Source organism: Haliaeetus albicilla, chromosome W, assembly GCF_947461875.1.
Source record: "Haliaeetus albicilla chromosome W, bHalAlb1.1, whole genome shotgun sequence".
Classification (NCBI taxonomy): Eukaryota; Metazoa; Chordata; class Aves; order Accipitriformes; family Accipitridae; genus Haliaeetus; species Haliaeetus albicilla.
This window is the reverse complement of record NC_091515.1, coordinates 3,508,986-3,528,025: the sequence shown is the minus strand read 5'-3', so window position 1 is coordinate 3,528,025 and position 19,040 is coordinate 3,508,986. Positions and strand designations below refer to the sequence as shown.

General features: G+C 49.4%; 1 protein-coding gene across 4 annotated transcripts in view; it reads right to left on the bottom strand.

Annotated features, from left to right (window-relative positions):
* Positions 1 to 758: 758 nt before the first annotated feature.
* SMAD7 (SMAD family member 7) overlaps positions 759 to 19,040 on the bottom strand; it is a 28,262-nt gene continuing 9,980 nt past the window's right edge. For all 4 annotated transcript variants that reach the window (XM_069775402.1, XM_069775399.1, XM_069775400.1 and 1 more), the window contains one exon: positions 759 to 2,633. In XM_069775402.1, the coding sequence (XP_069631503.1) occupies positions 2,095 to 2,633 (539 nt within the window). In that variant the 3' untranslated portion in view covers positions 759 to 2,094. The remainder of the gene's footprint in view (positions 2,634 to 19,040) is intronic.

Here is a 19,040-nt window from a genome sequence, read left to right as displayed (position 1 = left end):
AGTCTACTTTTCTCCAAATCCTTCAGTCTCCAACACTCTGGTGGTTTCCACTCAAGGTCCCCCTCCAGAAAAGGCAGGAACCAGCTGTAGGGACCTTCTCCCTGGCAGAGGACATGTGCAAGCGGGATACGACACAGTGGAGCGGTAAACGCCTGAAGGCAGGGTGAGCAGGGCGAGAGGAAAAAAAAATAACCTTTATTTCCAGAGGCATGGGAGATGAATGGGGCACGAAATGGTTGAGGAAAACCCACCAAGGACTGGCTTTCCCCTCTTCTTGAATTTTCCTCCTCGCCTGGCGGCGTGGGCCACCCGTGTCCCAGCACAGAGCAGAAGCTTGGCCCTCCATGGTATTTCAGGGACTGGGGCAGTGTCCGATGGGAGCTGGGTCCCCAGCATGGGGGTTCCTTCAAGCTGAAATGACGAGAAACAGGAATAATAACAAAAATAACCCCAGCAGATTTTGCGCAGCGAGCCAGACACCCCTGTGCAACCCACCCCGATCCAGCCAGCCCCTCCAGACTGGGACCAACTGGGTGCATCCAAGCTGGGGAGCCCAGAGCTACGTGCACCGAAATCAGCCCAACAGAGCCCAAAGCTCAGGATTGACCCTACCTGGGTGCTACCCACGCCGGAGAGGTCCCACATGGGGCTGGGGTGGGTGCCCTCACCACCGATCCCACGCGGTACCCACCTAGAGCAGCATCTCTCCTGCCTGTCTCATCCCCGCCACTAAAAAAGCCACTCGGCACAGCCTGGGATCAAGTGTACGTTTTTATTTTTTAATGGAACATAAACTCCTTTAGAAAAAACATTCATCTGGATGATAACACCCATAGAAAAAAACACCAATCTCGTGTTCTTTTTTTTTTTTTTTTAATTTGGCATTTGTTATTTGCATTTATATTAAAGCAAAGTGCATCTTTCTTATTTTTTTTCTCGTTTATACACATTGCACAATACATAAATAATGATGCTTATAAAACGTCTTTATATTTACAAGTAATAATATATTTATATATAACATAAAATACATTTTTTTCTTTAATAAATCTCAGGATTTTTTTAAGGAGTCCTTTTTTTGTGTGTTTTATTTCCAAAGCACTACAATGCTAAAGTTCCAATGAGAATGCTCTCTTGTTCATTTAAACCTTTATATTTAGAAAAATAGCTTATGTTAAGGTCTAAACATGCTCATTGAGCTAAGAACAGTGTAAAAGTATCATACTCGTGTATGAATTCAAGAAGAAATGAAAGCACAACTGCATTTCCAGATAGGATGGTACCGGGATAACCTGATCTAAGCAGGTTACAACAGACCAACTATCGTGAACACTTTTTCTTTTGTTTTCCCATTTGTTTTTCATTTGTTTTGTTGGTTTTGTTTTGTTTTGTTTCGTTTTTTTAGGCTTACGCTTCTGTCGCTTCACATCTCAGCTCAAATTATAAAGCACGGGCCATGCACGAGGTTTCTCCGCCGTTGTTTTCTCCCCTTGCATCAATCCATGACCATAAAAAAAAAGGCAGTGGAAGGATGAACACAGTGACAAGACGTGAACCCAGCAACAAGAAAAATAAAATAAAAATTAAAAGGGTGGGTAAAGACCTGGTTGGGAAGGTTTTGCACGATCCTTCGGCGGCAACGTGGGGTTAGCACCGCTGGGGAAGGGGACTTGGTGTCACCGTCACCGGGGATGGCTGGTGGCAAGGGGAAGGTGGTGCGTAAAAAATACAGGTATCTTGTTGTTTTATCCAAGAGAAGGAGCTGTAACATATAGCAAGTGGCTTCCAAATCCATCGATCACATAGGATAAACCTTTCAGAGGCGTGAAATAATTATCGTATGCGATCCATCCCCCCGCACCCTTCTCTCGCCCTTCTGAGTTATTGGTCATTCACACTTTTAAAAAATAGATATATTTATCAAAATACCCAAGGCAAAAAAAAATCTTTCCATAAGCTATTTCTCAAAACGGGGCGGGGGGGGACAACAAACAAAACAAAACAAAAACAAAAAGTTTGCATGAAAAGCAAGCACTCAGAAGGAAATAATAGCAGCAAAGTAGTATAAATGTCATGAGTCCACTCTGTCTCGAGTCATCGGTTATTAAAAATAACCTCCAACCAGCACGGGCAACTGCTGATAAACTGTCTCGTGTAGCACTGGCCCCAGCCTTTCACAAAGCTGATCTGAACAGTAAATCCGGTCCATGGTTGCTGCATGAACTCATGGTCGTTGGGTCTCTGCAAGCTGTACGCCTTCTCGTAGTCAAAAGCCTTGATGGAAAAACCTGGAAACACTTTGTGAACCAACAACGTCCTGGAGTCGGGGTTGTCCAGTGTGGCCGACTTGATGAAGATGGGGTAACTGCTGCGGTTGTACACCCACACGCCGTCCACTTCCTTGGTGAGCTGGATGCCGTAGCCGATCTTGCTGCGGACCTTCTGCACCAGTTGGCTTTTGTTGTCCGAGTTGAGCTGTCCGAGGCAGAAACCATTCCCCTGAGGTAGATCATAGAAGATATCCAGGGAGGGCTCTTGGACAGAGTACAGCCGACCCACGCGCGTCTTCTCTTCCCAGTATGCCACCACGCACCAGTGTGACCGATCCCCCGGCTCCTGAAGAACTTGGGAATCTACAGAAGAGGAGAAAAAAAGGAAGAAAAGGTAAAATTGAGCGCCGGGGGTGGGTAATACAACCCAAAAGCGACGCAACGCCAGCAGGTCCTTGCCTGCCCGTGTCTTCACGATGACCACAGCACAGCCACCGTTTCCAAAAGCCATGTGTTAAGGCCACTACTAAGACCATTTAAGCTGACCCAGGTTTGGGGGATTCCCGTGCTGCTTCAGTGCCTAGCTCTGGCTGGAGTTACAGGTCCTAAATCACCAGGTCCGCCTTCAAAAGTGGCTCGAGACCCACCAGCAGCACCCACGGCGCAGCCATCCTTCACCCAACCCATCCCGAGGACCACCTTCAGCGCCAACAGGAGATGAGATGCTCCAGCCAGCTGCATCCAGCAAGACCAAACACCCTAAAACCCCTTATTTACACCCACCAAACGACGGATCCGTTTCCATAAACAACTATCTACTGTGCACAGACACCGAAAAAAACAAGACGCTGCTAAGAAAAGCACGCTGAAGGTCACCCCATGGGACTGGAGGAGCCAAGAACTTGCCTGCTCTAGCTCATGGGGCTTTCCCTTGCCTGTAGGCAGAGCCTGGGTGATGGAGAGGATGGAGACGTTGGATGAAGCTCCGACCCACAAGAAGCACCATCAGACGGTGGCAGGGCGTTGACCAGAAATCTCACGCTTCTTAACAAAAATGGCCCCAAAAAGCTCGAAAAACCCCAGAGCTTCATTCCCGTAGCCCTTCTTTCAACTCCCTTGCCCATAGCTAGCCCGTGTGAGCAGCAAGGATATGACTTAGGAGGAAAAAGCAAGCAGGGGCGGCTAAGAAACAAGAAAAAGCCCCTTTTCATGACGGAGAATCCCTAGCAGCCCGGTGCTGCTCAGCAGGTAATTCCTTCCAGCCTTGGTAAGCATGTGAAGACCTGGGAACTAGTCATCTCTAGAATTGTGTTTAAAAAAAGAAATATATATTTAAAAAAAAAACAAAAACAAAAACCAAGCTGGGAATGCAAGTTAGTGAGCGCTACCGAAATAATCCCCTGCACCATGGGAACAGCTATGGGACCAGGGATGGTGGGTGACCCAGCACCCCAAAGCTCTCCCTCAATCACCTTGGCAGCCCCCCAAACCACCCCCCAGCATGAGCAATGGCAGCGGCACGCCGGCTGCCCTGTTCTCTCTATTTTTTTGCTATTAATAAGCCAGTTTCCCCAGCGCAGGCGTTTTTCTCCCATCTCCGAGTCGCACTTCAAGCCCTGCACTGTGCTTTTAAAGAAAAAAAAAAAAAAAAAAAGCCCAGCCACACACTTTTAATTTCCTCATTTCTATGCCAGCAAGGAAAATATTTCTCCAGTTGCTGGAGGCAGCTACTAAAAATGGGCCTGACTGTGTACGCCCCAAAATAGGACCCTCGCTCCCAGGTGAAACCGGGGATGGGGGCTCCGGCGGTGGGAGAGGGGGGGGAGTCCCCAGGACAGCATCCCTCGAGGTGTGCCCCGGTTTGTCCTTCCATCTCCCCTTTTCTGTGCCTCCCAAGACTTTGCTGCGGATAACTTTACATCCTGCCGAAAGCTGGCACCGTGCAAGGGACCCAAGGGGGACAGGCTTGGCGGCTTGGGTTACCTCCTCCCTAACCCAAAATGGGGTGCCCCCCACCAAGGGTGCACCCAGTGGGGCAAGAAATCTCCCCCCAGGATGGTGTTTCTCCCACCTGCCCGGGAGATAGAGGAATTTGGGAGGAAGATGCCCAGGAAAGAGAGGAATTTGGGAGGGGGATGCTCCTGCATCCAGGGGGAAGATGCTCCTGGATCCGTCCCCATCTCGAGCACCCATCGCCCCCCTCTGCTGCACCCTCCCCGCCGACTGCCTGCCAGCGATGCCCAGAGCTTCTTGGGTTTTTTTTTGTTTTACAGCAGCTGAGGGAATTTTGGAGCAGCAGCCATTGAACCCTGCTGAAATTCCTATAGGTTTTCATTTATATGAACATAAAAGCATCCCTTTCAGGAGGAGGCAGGGAAAGAAAAAAAAAAAAAAAAAAGACTTTTTCACCTGATATTTGTGCTTGCATTAGTGAAGACCACTTAACAAGTAGCTCATTGCCGCTTACAAAGAGTTATTTAATTGCCAGCGCATTAAAAAAAAAAAGAAACCTAAAAAAAAAAAAAAGAAAACTGCCTTGGCTATGAATGAACAGACCTTTATGGAGGGCTGGAAGTTCATGAATGAATCCAACTAGGTTTTTCAATGACATGGGGTGACCAGACCTCAAGGACAAGTCTTAGGTAATCCGGGATTTTTTTTTTTTTTTTTTTTTTAAGGAGCCAATGCCAGCACACAGTATAAATATGCCAGAGCCTCTTCCGTTTGCGGGATTTGGCTGTTGACTGGATGTCTAGTCAAAAAGCCATGAGAATATAAGGCATGAGCTCGGATAAACAGGATCAGGCCTCCCTGCCAGCCGCCACCAAAGCTGCTTTTCATGGTTGTTGGGACCCCGGCGGAGCCTCCCCGCTCCCACCCGCCTCCCTGATTTTGGCATCTGCTGGGAAAAGGGGTGGGAAAAGCCGGTGGGATCACTCGGGCGGCAGAGGCAGGAGAGGAGGTTGCAGGAGAGGAGGAAAAATTGACGCAGAGATGTTTCCTGCAGCGATGGAGATTTTTTTTTTCCCCAAAAGGCTTTTTTGGTGACAGTGACCACGGGTGCGGGCAAATGAAGCAAATAGGTGGATTTTGCCCCAAAATGCCCCGCCGGGTTCATCTGGACCCACCATCCAACGCCTGTCTCCGCCTGCCGCAAACCCCCACAAAAACCCAGATACTGGGAAATTTGCAGCCACATCACCCGCAACGTATCCTCATGTGTGACAGCCCAGAAACAGCTGAGAAACGCGTTGGGATTCTTGTTTTGAGTTAAAAGCATCGTTTTTATGAGCTCCTTGGAGCAAACACATCCCTTTCTAAATGCCTGGAAAATTCCCAGCAAACCGGGAGCGTTCCCATATTCCAGCAAACAATGATAATGTTTAATGCTATAAACATCCGCACTATTATTTCATTATTAAGCATCCCTCCATTTGCTGCTATCGCTGGTTTATTAGTATTTTCCATGGTTTGCATTACAGCCTGCCTAGGGGCTCCACCAGGCTCCCCCCAGCACATTGTGCAAGCTTATTGTGAGAAAAAAAAAGAAAAAAAGAAATAACTGAAAATAAAGCAAGTCTGCCCTCAGGAATTTAGAGAATTGGTCGTATTGATCACTTATAGTTGGGTCTACAGAGAACAGCCATCTGAAGCAGAGCACCCTTCTGCATGAAAGGGAGAAATTGAGGCAACAGTTTGATACCCCCAAGTCTTTGGCGTCATATTTTTTGGAAGGTTGGTGTGGATGGTGACGAAAACAGCGATGTCCCAGCACAACCATGTTATTCAACATCACATTCCCATTGAAAAACTGATTTTTTCCCCTATTTTTTACACCCTCCTAAAGGGCTGCCCTGACTTTTACTGGCACATCCCTTGGAGAGGAAGGAGTGTCCTCCACAAAAGCATCATCCCAGCTTCTTCCCAACACACCAACCAGCACGGGAGGCTACGAGGTTCCCCAGCACCCGCCTTGACCCTCGTGAACACCAAGTCCTGCCCAAAATTGCTCAATAAAAGGCCACAGCCAGGATTTCTCTAGCTTCGGGTGTGCACGTGCTGCCCGTGGGCTCGGGGCATCATCCTGCTCCAGGGAGGGATGCTGCAGGAAATGCTACATCCATACAGAAATCCTGGAGAATGGGACACCAGAGCAATAACCCCCCAAAATTAAAAGCTGCTGAAACCAAGGAGGTCCAGATGAAGGTGGGTATGAGAGATTCACACCACAGAAACACCCAAATTTATCAGTAACAGCCCCACACTTGGTTCTCCCAAGCTGTGGCAGGAGGACTCGCATCTCATGTCGCTTGGAAGTGGCATGAAATTTCTGGTGTGGCTTTTCTCCTCGACACATGAACGCTTTTAAGATGATAAAACCACATCATCTGTACTTTTTCTTTCTGAGCTCTGGCAGTTTTATTAGGAGTTTGGGAAGAAAAAGTTATTTTTTCATTCAGGAGGAACTGAAACATTTCAGCAAAATTGGATTTAAAAAAAACCAAAACAACAAACCAACAACACCACAGCTCCTGGCCAGCTTTTGGATCTCAGCCTTGTCCCGGTGCCAAGTTCATGAGCGTAGAGGGGAGGTGGGCTGGGGATCTTTTGTTTTGCTTTGTTTTGTTTTGACATAGCTAAAGGTTTTCCTGTAATCAACCGACCTCTAAAGAAAACAGCAAGTTTAACACACACTGAGCTATCTCACCCGCCGGGACTACTCCCATCTGATCAAGTCAAGAGCTATCTAAATTGTCACTGATATCTGCGATAATAACAACGTGTCGCTGAAAATGGGAATACAACTGCGCTCCTGATTAGGTTTTTAAATGCCTGTAATTGGATCTTTCCTCAGTGGTATTAGGATTAGACGCAAATTAAATTATCCAACTGTAAAAGTGTTTCAAACTATGTCTTTATACTTTTTTTAATATATGTATTTATAGATTATTCTTTTTTTTTTAAGAGCAGCTTTGACCCAGAGCATCTTCTCGCGCTCTTCCTCAATTTCTCACTATCACACCCCCTTGCCTCCCTCATTCCTCTGTGATCCTTGCGGCTGGATTTCCCACCAAACATCAACCCTGACGCAATACTCAACGTGGCATCGCCTAACCTGAACCGCTAACAAAAGTCTCCTCGTTTTCACAGAATCGTAGAATAGTTTGGGTTGGAAGGGACCTTTAAAGGTCATCTAGTCCAACCCCCCTGCAATGAGCGGGGACATCTTCCACTACATCACGTTGCTCGGGTTTTGTGGTACCTTCACCTGAGCCACCTGCGGAGGTGACACTGCACATATGACCAATAACCCAACACAAATGGGTAAAGGCAACAGATAAATTAATGTAGATGTCCACCAAGAAATCATAGCACCAAATTGGTCTTATGGACCTTTCCTCGAAGGACCAGGACCCAGACGTAGGCTCCTGGGGCACCAAGGAGACCTGGAGAAGTGGCGAGATCCCTGCCTGGCTTCCCAGGAGGCAGCTTTCTGCTGGAAAACGAGCGATGTGGGCACCGCCGATGAGCAGATGAACCTACGGTCCTTCCTTCTTTATCCGACAGCACACACAGAGGGCATCTGTGCTTAAAAAAAAATTGGCTGGACTGATGTCAGCACAACGTGTCGTCTGGCCAGGGCCAAGGCTGAGACCAAGCTCAGCACGTCTCGCGCCCGGTAATCTCTCTTGGCTGACCTTAAGCGGCATTTGCGAGCCCGGAGCAGAGCCACGGCCCCATCTTCTCCTGTTCGTCGAGATGGAAGAGATGGAGACGCAAACCCCTGAGCTTTTTATGGGGTTTTGCGTGCTCTTCTTGAGGGTCCTCAGGGCAGCTCGGGGCACTCCAGTTGCCGTTTTGCCCCTCATGTTACTGGCAAATGCTGTTTCTGCAGGATCTCAGGAAAAACACACCCCTCGACTCTTACTCGAGAAGCGAACAGGCATTACATCAAGGTGAGGAGAACATCGAGCATGACGTGCAACCACACAGCTCATCAAAGCAAAGAAAAACGGGCACCAAAAAGGGAAATTTTACTTCCTTTCTAGTCTCTTGGGTGATTTACAGGCTACTTGGGCGGGGGAACAAACAAACAAAAAAAAAAAACCCCAAGAAAAATCCTTCAAAGCCAGATTTCCAGGTATGCTTTGCAAAAGCAAAGAAAAAAAAATCCAAATTAAAGGATATATCCTGCTGCAGAAAAGGGTCTTTGTGCCTTTAACAGAGTTTGTGGGCAGCCTGGAGACACCACCCACGGCAATGTTTGCCCCAACCCTTTTATATCTCCCTGCACACAAGACCTAGACAGCTTCAGCTTCCTCACCCTCCCCCTGCTTTTGATGGCTGGGATGATTTCTGAAAGGCTAATTTAGAGGATGGTCATGTGTTAAGCTCCTGTTGTTTGCAGAGAAAATAAACCCTTACCTACGGCGGGGATGCCACCACCCAAGCTGGCCCATGGGGTCCCTCCACCGCGCCAACACAAGAGCCCCCAAAGAGCTGGGACAGTCAGTCACGTCAACACATGCTTAGGGAGCCCTTAATCTGTGGATTATTGACACGATAGACCATAACATCTCTTTAGGAGCCATTACAGCCCATCATGTCAGTAGGTACTTATGGAGTCCTTAATCCGCGGATTGACAGGCTAGACCATAAATTTGTGTCTATGTCTAATTAGGCAGCTCTTATTACTCAACATACACAGTAGTCATGCAGGCTAAAGAGCCTTAAGATTATTTCTTTAATTTACTAACTAGTTGTCCACCCAATCACTGAAATGCCTCCTCGCTCCCAGCAAAGTAAGTCAACCTTGCACGAAAATAAACATCCACCTGAGTTTCCCCCCCAACTCAGTTTGCTGGAGTTTTCAAAGGGCTGGTATCCAGAAGCGGAGATGTTGCCACCAGATTTGAAACCTTGCGAGTCTGATGGGAGACAGAGGATAAAATCTGGCAGAAGCCATCAGGGGAAGGAGCCTGGGGTCTCCCGGTATTTGTAATTAGGGCTTCAGTTCATTCACGGTAGCGGCGACCTACAAGCTTGGGAGCGCTCTGCTCGGTCCCCTGGTGACCCAACCAAGAACTTCCATCGCCCTCACCATGGCTGGGAAACCCTCTTGTGAAATCAGGACAAAAACGAGGTCGGGTTAGACAGTGGGTAGAGATGACTGATCCCTGAGGACATTCCCTAAGGTTCCCAACCCAACTTGGTGGCACCTTGAGTCAACCTTCTCCCAGCCTGGAACTCAGCCCTGACCTTTTGAGGGTTAATTCAGGGATGGGACACAAAAGCAAGAAAACAAACCCAGAAAGGGTCCCTGCCAGCACGTTGTGGCAGACCTACAAAGCCTCAGGAGCGGGCACCAGTATGGCAAACGCCAAGGCTGGCCCAGAAGGGATGTCCAAGAGAAATACAGGGTGACCAATATCTACGTGTGAAGGAAGCCCAGCTCCCCGACATCCCCTGCATCGAAGGACGGCAAAGAAAGAACCAAACTGAAACTGCTGAGTTCATGGAGTCCACCAAACCAGAAATTTGATTCATAAACATCCTATTAGTCACTGCTACTGTCTAATTACGGTGATTAATCAATTACCACAGCTAAAAACGACTTGAGAAGAGACGAACCTTTTTTTGTGCCCATTTTCTTTAAAAGCCAAGCAACGCTGCAGCTACAAGGAGGGAGAAAAAAAATACGCAGGCACACACCAAAAATGCCTGTCTGCCTGTCTCCAGCGGTTAGAGAGGAGCCAGCTGACTCCAGTTTCCTCCGTACCAGGCTTCGGGCCTCATCAGCCATGCAAATTATAGAGTACCGTGCTGTCTGAAGGCCGAATTTCGACTCGGCTCAGAGAAAAGCCTTAGAGGAAGGGTGGGGATGAAGAAGCCAGCCAAATCCATTCATAATATTTACAGTAAATGGGCCTCTTTGCTGTTGTTTAGTATACAGTCAGTCTAATTATTTTTGAAGTTTTAATTTAAAGAACCTTCTTTATCTGCCTCTCCTCCTGCACTCCTCAAAGGTGTGGGAAAACTTTTCCCTTGTTTCAAAAAAGCAGTAGGACGGGAATCCCTTCCCCAAGCTCCAACCCGGCGGCCGGGTAGGACGAAGGGATGCTTCAAGAGGAGAGACCCTTCCAGAGGGGTGCTCCCAACATCCATGAGGATTTTAAGACCCCCAGGCCACCCAGATAGGCATGACGGCATGCAGGTCCACATGGAAAAAAACCCCAGAAATCCTATTTTTGCTGCATGTGTCCCCGTTGCTGTTCTCCTGTGCTGGTGGGGATGTGTCCTGGGAGGATTTGCTGGCTCGGGAGGTGTTGCAAGATGCTCCGCAGCCCCGTGCACCCTCCGACCTCCTCCCCCGCCTTGATAGCAACCCAGAATAATCGTGTTTTAATGCCAATCAGCCAAGAGGCTCCTCTGGAAAACACAGGGAGCCCAGGCCAGCATTCATGAGGTGCTGCCACACAACCACCAAGCGACTGGGGGTTGGTACCAGCCCCAGCTCCCCAAAATGAGCAAACACCTCCGTGCTTCGTCCTCAGCAGCAACCAAGACACACCTCTTCTCCACCCATACCCAACCCAGATCTCAACCAGAAACCTTCCGAGAAGGAGAAACCAGCACACAAAGGGCTCCTGACTTACGACGACACCAATCAGACCCGAGGATGAGCTTGCCAAAATATTTCTCCCGGCTTGGGTTGTGCTGCAGGTTCCCATGACAGCATCCTGCCCATCGCCCTCAGCGCGGGGATAAATCACCGATGCGGATGCTGAAGCCACCAGAGACCACCAGGCCATTCCACCCCCCCTCAACGTGGCCACCGAGCTCGGTTTTAGAGGATGAAGACCTTTCACAATTAAAAATAAAGCTCTGCTGTTGGCGAGGGGAGGAGGTCGCCTGGTACCCGGTGATGCCCCGGGGAGGACAGGGATACAGCCCCCAGGAAAGCCGCAGCTCTCCACTGACAACATGTAGCTATGTGGGTTACATGTTAAAAACCTTGTAAAGACCTTAATAAAACCTGAAGCAGAGCAGTCTAGGATTTCCAAACGGATACCTAATACACAGATGTGTGTTAGGATTTCCCCCCCCCCCCCCCAACTGCATTCCACGCACACACACGCGGCATCGCTGCCGCTCTCGTTTCAATACCAAAAAAAAAAAAAAAGCCCCTCCCCGCAGCACACCGACCTAGAATTCTCCCCAAAGACTAAAAACAGACATAAATATATGTCCCCCCCCACTTCCAAAAAAAAGAAGCCACCTCCCCCAGCTCCCTTTCCCAGAGCAGCATCCCTCACAGGGACGTAAACCCATGGAAAAAGCAGGGTTGGAACAAAAGTCCTTTTCACGCTCGTTGTGCCCCGCTCCGTAACAATTATGAAAACTGTTTAGCTGGGCTGGCATTTGGAGCATTTACTGCATTCCTGCCAATAAATTCCAGTCCCGGATCCGATGGAAAAGGCTCCCCCCCCTTTCCCCTCCCTCCTTTGCCTTCATTCCTCCTGGCTTTCTTTACAACCTAATACCCTGTCGACGCGGGGCCAGGGCCTACTTAGGGGGAAAAAAAAACACCCAGCGCCAGACTGGAGACAGCATGCAGACTGAAAAAGTTAATCATTACTTCTGTCTGCCTTCATAATCTAATCACGCCTATTCCTAAGAGCAAGGCGGCAAAGCACGCTGGTGGACAGGCAGGGTCGCTGCCCAGGGACGGACGGACAGACGGACCAACGGACGGACGGACGGACGGCATCAGTCCCGACCCGGGTCGGGGGCAAGTAAGGGATGGATGGATGGACGGCGTTTGGATGGAGTTCACAAGCCTGGCCACGCACGCACCCCTCCCCTCACCTCTCACTTTGCTCTGGATTAATAACGCTTAGCAATTACAGAGAATATTACATTCATTAAGTAATTAACCCTCCCGGCGCTCTGGCGGAGTTGGCACCCCCTTTTGCAGACGGAGGCCGGCAGAAGTTTGCCCCGGGCTATAAAACGGGGCAGGTCGGCAGCACCCAGATTAAAAAAAAAAAAACCAAAACCAAAAAAACCCCAACAAAACCCCAGAAAGCTCCTTGCGCTCATCCCACTCCCCGCTTTTGGTGGCAGCAGCAGAGCCCTGTCCCAGGTGGGGACCACGCCGCAGCCGGGGTGGCATCACCAAGATCCAGCGGCATCCTCCCATGGGGACAAAGCCCAGGGGATTTGGGACATCACCAAGACCCAGCAGCATCCTCCCATGGGGACAAAGCCCAGGGAATTTGGGACATCACCAAAACCCAGCAGCATCATCCCATGGGGACAAAGCCCAGGGAATTTGGGACATCACGGAGACCCAGCAGCATCATCCCACGGGGACAAAGCCCAGGAGACTTGGGACATCACGAAGACCCAACAGCATCCTCCCACGGGGACAAAGCCCAGGGGATCTGGGACATCACCAAGACCCAGCAGCATCATCCCATGGGGACAAAGCCCAGGGAATTTGGGACACCACCAAGACCCAATGGCATCCTCCCATGGGGACAAAGCCCAGGGGATTTGGGGCTCGGCACCGCCGCTCGGCAAATCCAGCACCACGCCACCTGCTCCAGAAAATAACCATGGTGCAACATCTCAGGTGTGTCACAGCTTCGTGCTCTTGACACCCGGGATACATTTTCCATGCTCGGCTGTGACAAAGAACAGGAAAACTATGGGCCTCTGCATATGAAGATTTATGGGTTTGTTTCTTATAATGAGCTAAAAAGTCTCAGCCCGGCTTCCAAAGAAAATGAATTCATCAGTTCAAACGCAGTGATGTAACTTCAGGCTCCTAACTCCTTTTCCAAATAAAACTCCTGTTATTTGATTTCTGCTCGAAGGATGATTTTATGGAGTTATTTACTCCATCCGCTCTGCCCAGGAAGGTGCCGCCGGAGCCCAGCCACGGGGTCACCAGCAGCCGTCCCGCGTGGGCGACCAGCACCCCATCTCACGGTTCAATTCCTCAACTGTTTTGCTATTTTCCCTGCTTTTCTACTCAAAACCTCACCTTGTACACCAATGTGCGAACAGACACACAACCCTTCCAGTATTATTTTGCATCACCCGCCATGGAGGGTGCTCCCCTCGGCAGCGATGCCCGGCAATTTTTAGCATCTATAAATTCGACCCACCAGTTTCTGTCACCAAAAATCACCAGATCTGGAGCCAACTTCACCTGTTGTAAAAGCAAAGGATGTGTGAACTTTCACCACCTTCCCAACACCTGAGTTTCTCCAATGCAAAGACAGCTCTTACTGTTGCAGTTTTGGTGGCTCTACCAACAAAATCTATTCAACCTATATACATATATGTTATATGTAATTTTATATATATAATATATTCAACCTATATAATTATATATACACAATATATTCATTATATATTTAATATATCCTACATATTATATATAATTACACATATTCAATATATTGAATATATTTGAGAGATATATATTCAACCTATACCTATATGTAGGTTGAATAGATTTTGTTGAATATATAACCGTCTGTAGCCTCGCTTATTGTGAACACATATAGGTACATATTTGCAACAAGGCTTAAGAGCCTGAACGGTTCTGAGTTATTCATTTAAAGCCCAAATTTGCCTTTCCACCTGCTCAGGTATTCAGGGAAAAGCCAGGAAAGCCCATGGGAGCCAAGACTTCACCCCAAAGACGGCTCGCCAAAACCCAGCACCCCACCGGGCGTGTTACTTCATCCCTGGGGGAGGATGAGGAAGGACCACAGAGCCGGGTACCGGCCATTGCACATGGACGAGCATCACCTAAAGCATCACTGGGATTTCCTGCAACCACCCCACCGGGCATCTTCATCCCCGAGGGAGGATGAGGAAGGACCACAGAGCCGGGTACCAGCCATCATACATAGAGAAGCATCACCGGGAGCATCACGGGGACCTCCTGCAACCACCCCACCAGGCATCTTACTTCATCCCTGAGGGAGGATGAGGAAGGACCACGGAGGAGCATCACTGAGAGCATCACCGGGACCTCCTGCAACCACCCCGGGGTTCTTCAGCGTTGCCAGCACAACCCAACCGGGGAGCTGAAGCCGGGAGGTTTTTTTATGCAGCGAGGTTAAAAGGGTAGAGAAGGGCTGAGCCAGCTCTTACAGGGTGGTTGTTTTTTTTTTTTTTTTTTTTCCCCTTGCAAGTTAAAACCAAGATAATGACACTGGGTGGGGACCAATTTGAAGGGCTGAGCAGCCAAACCAAAATTAGTCTCCCGGCCAAGAGCTTCCTAGGCCTCACAGTTTGGGGAAGGAAGCTGAGAAAAGGCATGAAAAAAAAAAAAAAGGATTCCTCGGGAAGCTCAAGCGTCGCGCTCAAGCAAAGGTGACCCTGCTAGTCAAATATTTTTCGACATAATAAAAATAAAATCAAGTACTGGAGCAGCCTCCCTCGGAAAAGCGGGGCCCGTGGAATGGGTTTTTTTCTCCTTTTCTTTCTCCTCCTCCCCCAGCACTTTCTTTGCTTTCACTAATAACTATGTTTTCTTGTATTTTTTTTTTCTTGGCTCTTTCCTCATAAAAGACTGATGTAATTTCCTGTCTTGTCCCAATGTTTCCTGTTAATTAACAGGGTGAAAGTTATCATCACGTATTTAAATGGCTACCCGAAAGAGGGGAGGGGAAAAAAACAAGGGAAAAATAAAAAGAAAAATAAAAAAAAGAAAGGGGAGAGAAGGGCTGGCTGTTAGCAAACACCACATCACATCCCCAACAGCACAAACTCCCCTGGAAAAAGGATCCGAGGACTTGAGCCCATTGGCAAAGACCCCCCCAAGGGTGGCTCCTGCGGCAGGTCCGTGCACAGGGGATGCGAGCCCCCACCCTGCCCTAGAAGGGGATGGAAAATCCCTGCAATGCTTGCCCAGAAAAGCTCTTTTCTCAAAAAGAAGAGAAAGAAAAGGAAAGAAAAGGAAAGAAAAGGAAAGAAAAGGAAAGAAAAGGAAAGAAAAGGAAAGAAAAGGAAAGGAAAAGGAAAGGAAAAGGAAAAAGAAAAAGAAAAAGAGAAAAAAGAAAAAGAGAAAAAGAAAAAGAGAAAAAGAAAAAGAGAAAAAGAAAAAGAGAAAAAGAAAAAGAGAAAAAGAAAAAGAAAAAGAGAAAAAGAAAAAGAAAAAAGAAAAAAGAAAAAAGAAAAAGAAAAAGAGAAAAAAGAAGAAAAGAAAAAAGAAAAAAAGAAAAAGGTAAATAAATAAATAAAATAAAATAAACTGCAGAGAAAGAGGCAGCCGGCAACACCCAAGATGCTGCTTTTCTTGAAAGAAGTTAAAAAATTTGAAAAAAAAAAAAAAAAAAAAAAAAAAAAGAAACAACCAAAACCAAGGGGCTAATCCAAAGCCAGCAGGCGGAAATCCTGCGAGACGCCGAGCTCCTTCCCTTCCCCGACCTCAGCCCCGTGCAGGATCAGGCCGCTCGCTTCCCCGTGCCCTCCCGTTCCTCAACAGCAGCCGTGACGCAGCCGGTACCCCGGCGGCACCGGAGCCAAGCCGGCGGCTTCGGCACGCCGACGGGGGGGTGAAAACAAAGCGATTTAGGCAAAAAGCGAGGGTGGTTAGAACAGAGACCGTGCCTCAGCGGTTAATAATATCTCCGTGCTGAAAATAAACTGGAAAGGAAGCTCCTTTGTGACAGTAGGCAGGCGGCCAGCCTGCGGCGTGGGTCATTCAAGCCGGCCGGGGACGGCGGTGGGGTTGGCACCCACCCGCGCCGGGCTCCGGCCAGCACCCGCCGCCCACCCCACAGCACCCAGTTAAAGCTGGGAAGGATGCTCGGTACACCCCAGTCTTCCCCCCGTGCCCCCAAAACCGGGGACGCGCCCCGTTCTAACCCAGCGTCGACGTTTACGGTCTTGGCCGCCGCGGTTAGAAATAGGCATATCCCCCCCCCTCCCCATGCCGGCGGCGGGGAAATGCATGTGGTTAATGTTACTGGTTCCTCTAGCGTAAGTGATACCCGCTGGCAGACAGCGGGGATGGAAACGATGCAGCCCGCATCCCTGCCAGCCCGGGGCTGCTCCCCTACGAGTGTTTTTGTCCCACCGAGTTTTAAATGTCCCCAACGATCAAGTTGCCGGCGCTCATCTTCTGCGAGCAGCGCACGGTTTGAATTGGCGCCCGACTTCCAAAAGTCACCTTTTTCCTCTGCCTCCCTAAAAAGCGCCAGGTTGCCGGGATAAAACCCGAGCGGTCCCGGTCGTGGTCCCCGCCACGAAGGACTCGTTGGCGGTGGGGGTCGTCTTCTGCGTTTTATCGTCAACCGCTCTCGAGGCGCCGTTTGGGTGGGAAAATCCGTTGGCGGCCGGCAAAATGGGTTTAATGGTTGTACAGGGATGGATTGGAACACCCGGCCTTTAATGGGGGCAGCACTTTGCCATCAGGGTTTTTTTTAAAACCCATCCCCGAAGAGTATCTAGGAAAGGATCAGAAGGCTCTGGAAGACTTAAAATTAATTATTAAATGGGTCCTATTTGCTTGCGGGGGGATTTTAAGTAGCTAAGAGCCAGGAGGGCGATGCCCCCAGCATCCCCGCAGCAGCACGGGGGCTATCCCGACCGTGTCCCCGGGGGGGTCCCTGCAGGGTGAAATCCTCCTTAATAAAAAAAAAAACAAAAAACAAAACAACCAAAAAAACCCACGGGGCCGAAGGAGCCGGAGCGGGCGGCCAAGCCAAGAGCCCCGGGGTCGGTGCCAAGCGCCGGCTCCCTCCTCCCCGCCGGCCACGGTCAGATGATGTGCGAGGCGAGCCGGGAGGCTCCTAGCCTGGCAGGCAGCCTGCTTTGCTCCAGAGGCTCCAGTGCTGTCATCTTGGCTTTAACCCCTGATAACCTTGTCCTTTCCAGGACGGGACGGTGGTTTTTTTAGGTAAGCGGGGTAGGGGGTCGCGGATTCAACAAGGCTGGGAAGGAAAGGGTGCGATGCCCTGCGATGCTCAAAGCAAATTAAAAAAATATATATATATATAAAAAAAGGACGTATGCTCAAAAATAAACCGAAAAGAAGTGACTTTAAAAAAAAAAAAATTCCCAAGCAATTGTTTATCCCTGGGACAAATATACAATCCTAGTTCCACAGGAAGATGTCTCAATTTCAGATTATAATAGGATGCCAATTTGTAAATAAAGGCATTTCACAGGAGGTTATAAACTCTGTCCGAGAGGGAGGTGGAAGGAGGGGGGAAATGGGAAAACACAGGCAGGACTCTGCCGGAGAAACCGTGTGGGATCCTGTTTACATGGCGGGGGGGGAAGCGATGGGGAGCCGCATCGGGGGGCAAATAGCTCCGGATTTGGACAAGGTGCTTCTTCCCCGGCGAGCAGATACCAGCGGGGATCAGAGGCATAGTGAAACATTCCCAGCCTGCTCACGATTTCGGAATGAAATGTCACTCGGCCAAGCGGTCCCTTCAACCAGACGAGGTCCCACCGCCGGGAGAGGCGGAGCAGGGAGCGATGCTGATGCTTCTCCCACCTCCGGTGGTCTTTTCCCAACTTTACGGTGCAGAGGAGTCAGAAGGGAGAAAATGAGGCTGCGCTTGCCCCAGAAGAGCCTTGCAGGTCTCCCAGCCTCAAGCTTTGCAGAGCCGTGGTCCAGCACCCACCAAGCATCGTCCCTCAACGTCCACCGGCTCAGGAGACCCTGGGGTGGTTCCAGAGTCGGGGCAGGTCAACAGGATTGGGCTGAAATCTGGGTAAACTCTTGATTTTGGTATTTTACGAATAACCCCTATAAATAAAAAAGCAGTGGAGGCAGCAAGAACGTAAGCCAGCTCATCTTGCTTTCCCTCTCTGATGGCCTTGGAGAGCTTCGCTTTACCAGCAGGCCCAGCACCATTTGTCTGTCCTGCAGGAGAACCACCTTCACACCCACCACGGGCACCACAACCTTCCATCAGCCAAGAGCCACCAGTCCCATGCCACATACAGGTCAAGAGGAAGACATCCAGGGCCGGGTGGAGAGCATCCCATGGAGACCCAGCACCAACACCATGAAGCACCATCAGCTCACTTCTACCCTCGGAGCAGAGCTCCTCTGTGGGTCGTACGGGAATTCGGCTCTCACCGATCGGATGCCACCGGACCATGGGCCGGTAACCTCCAGGTTCTCCAAGCACGGCTTTGCTTGTTTGAAAGAAGAGTCATAACCAAACACACCTGCTGAGAACAAGTCAGCTCAAAATACAGGAAAAAAACACCCTGTCTCCTATTTACAGAAATTATTTTTATCTCCAATGGGGTATTTTTGCTCTCTTCTTTAACCACGTCAAGGATAGAAAGGATCTGGACTGGTAATACCTGAGCACAACCATCTCGGTGGGAGACACCGTGAGCGAGGAGAACTGACCTACCCACGGAGCCACCACCAATAAAAATAGATATAAGAAAATAAATAAAGGCAAGAATCTGGAAGTGAGAGCCAGCGCCTCAGCGGGAGCAAGGGGTGCATCAGCTGGAGAAGGGGATGGCTGGGGACAAGACAGCAGAGGTGGGATGAGAAGAAGACACCAGCATGGCGTGAAGGACTACTCAATATCGCATTCCTGGGCCAGAAAGGAGAACAGAAAGAGGAGGGAGGGCAAGAGCGGCTCAGATCAGTTATCGCACAGGGAAAACACTCCCCATACATCCCCCCTGGCCGTGCCGGTCCCCCTCCCACATCCTCCAGCGCCTCTGGTATCCATCAGTGAAACTGCCTTCGGCCTCCAG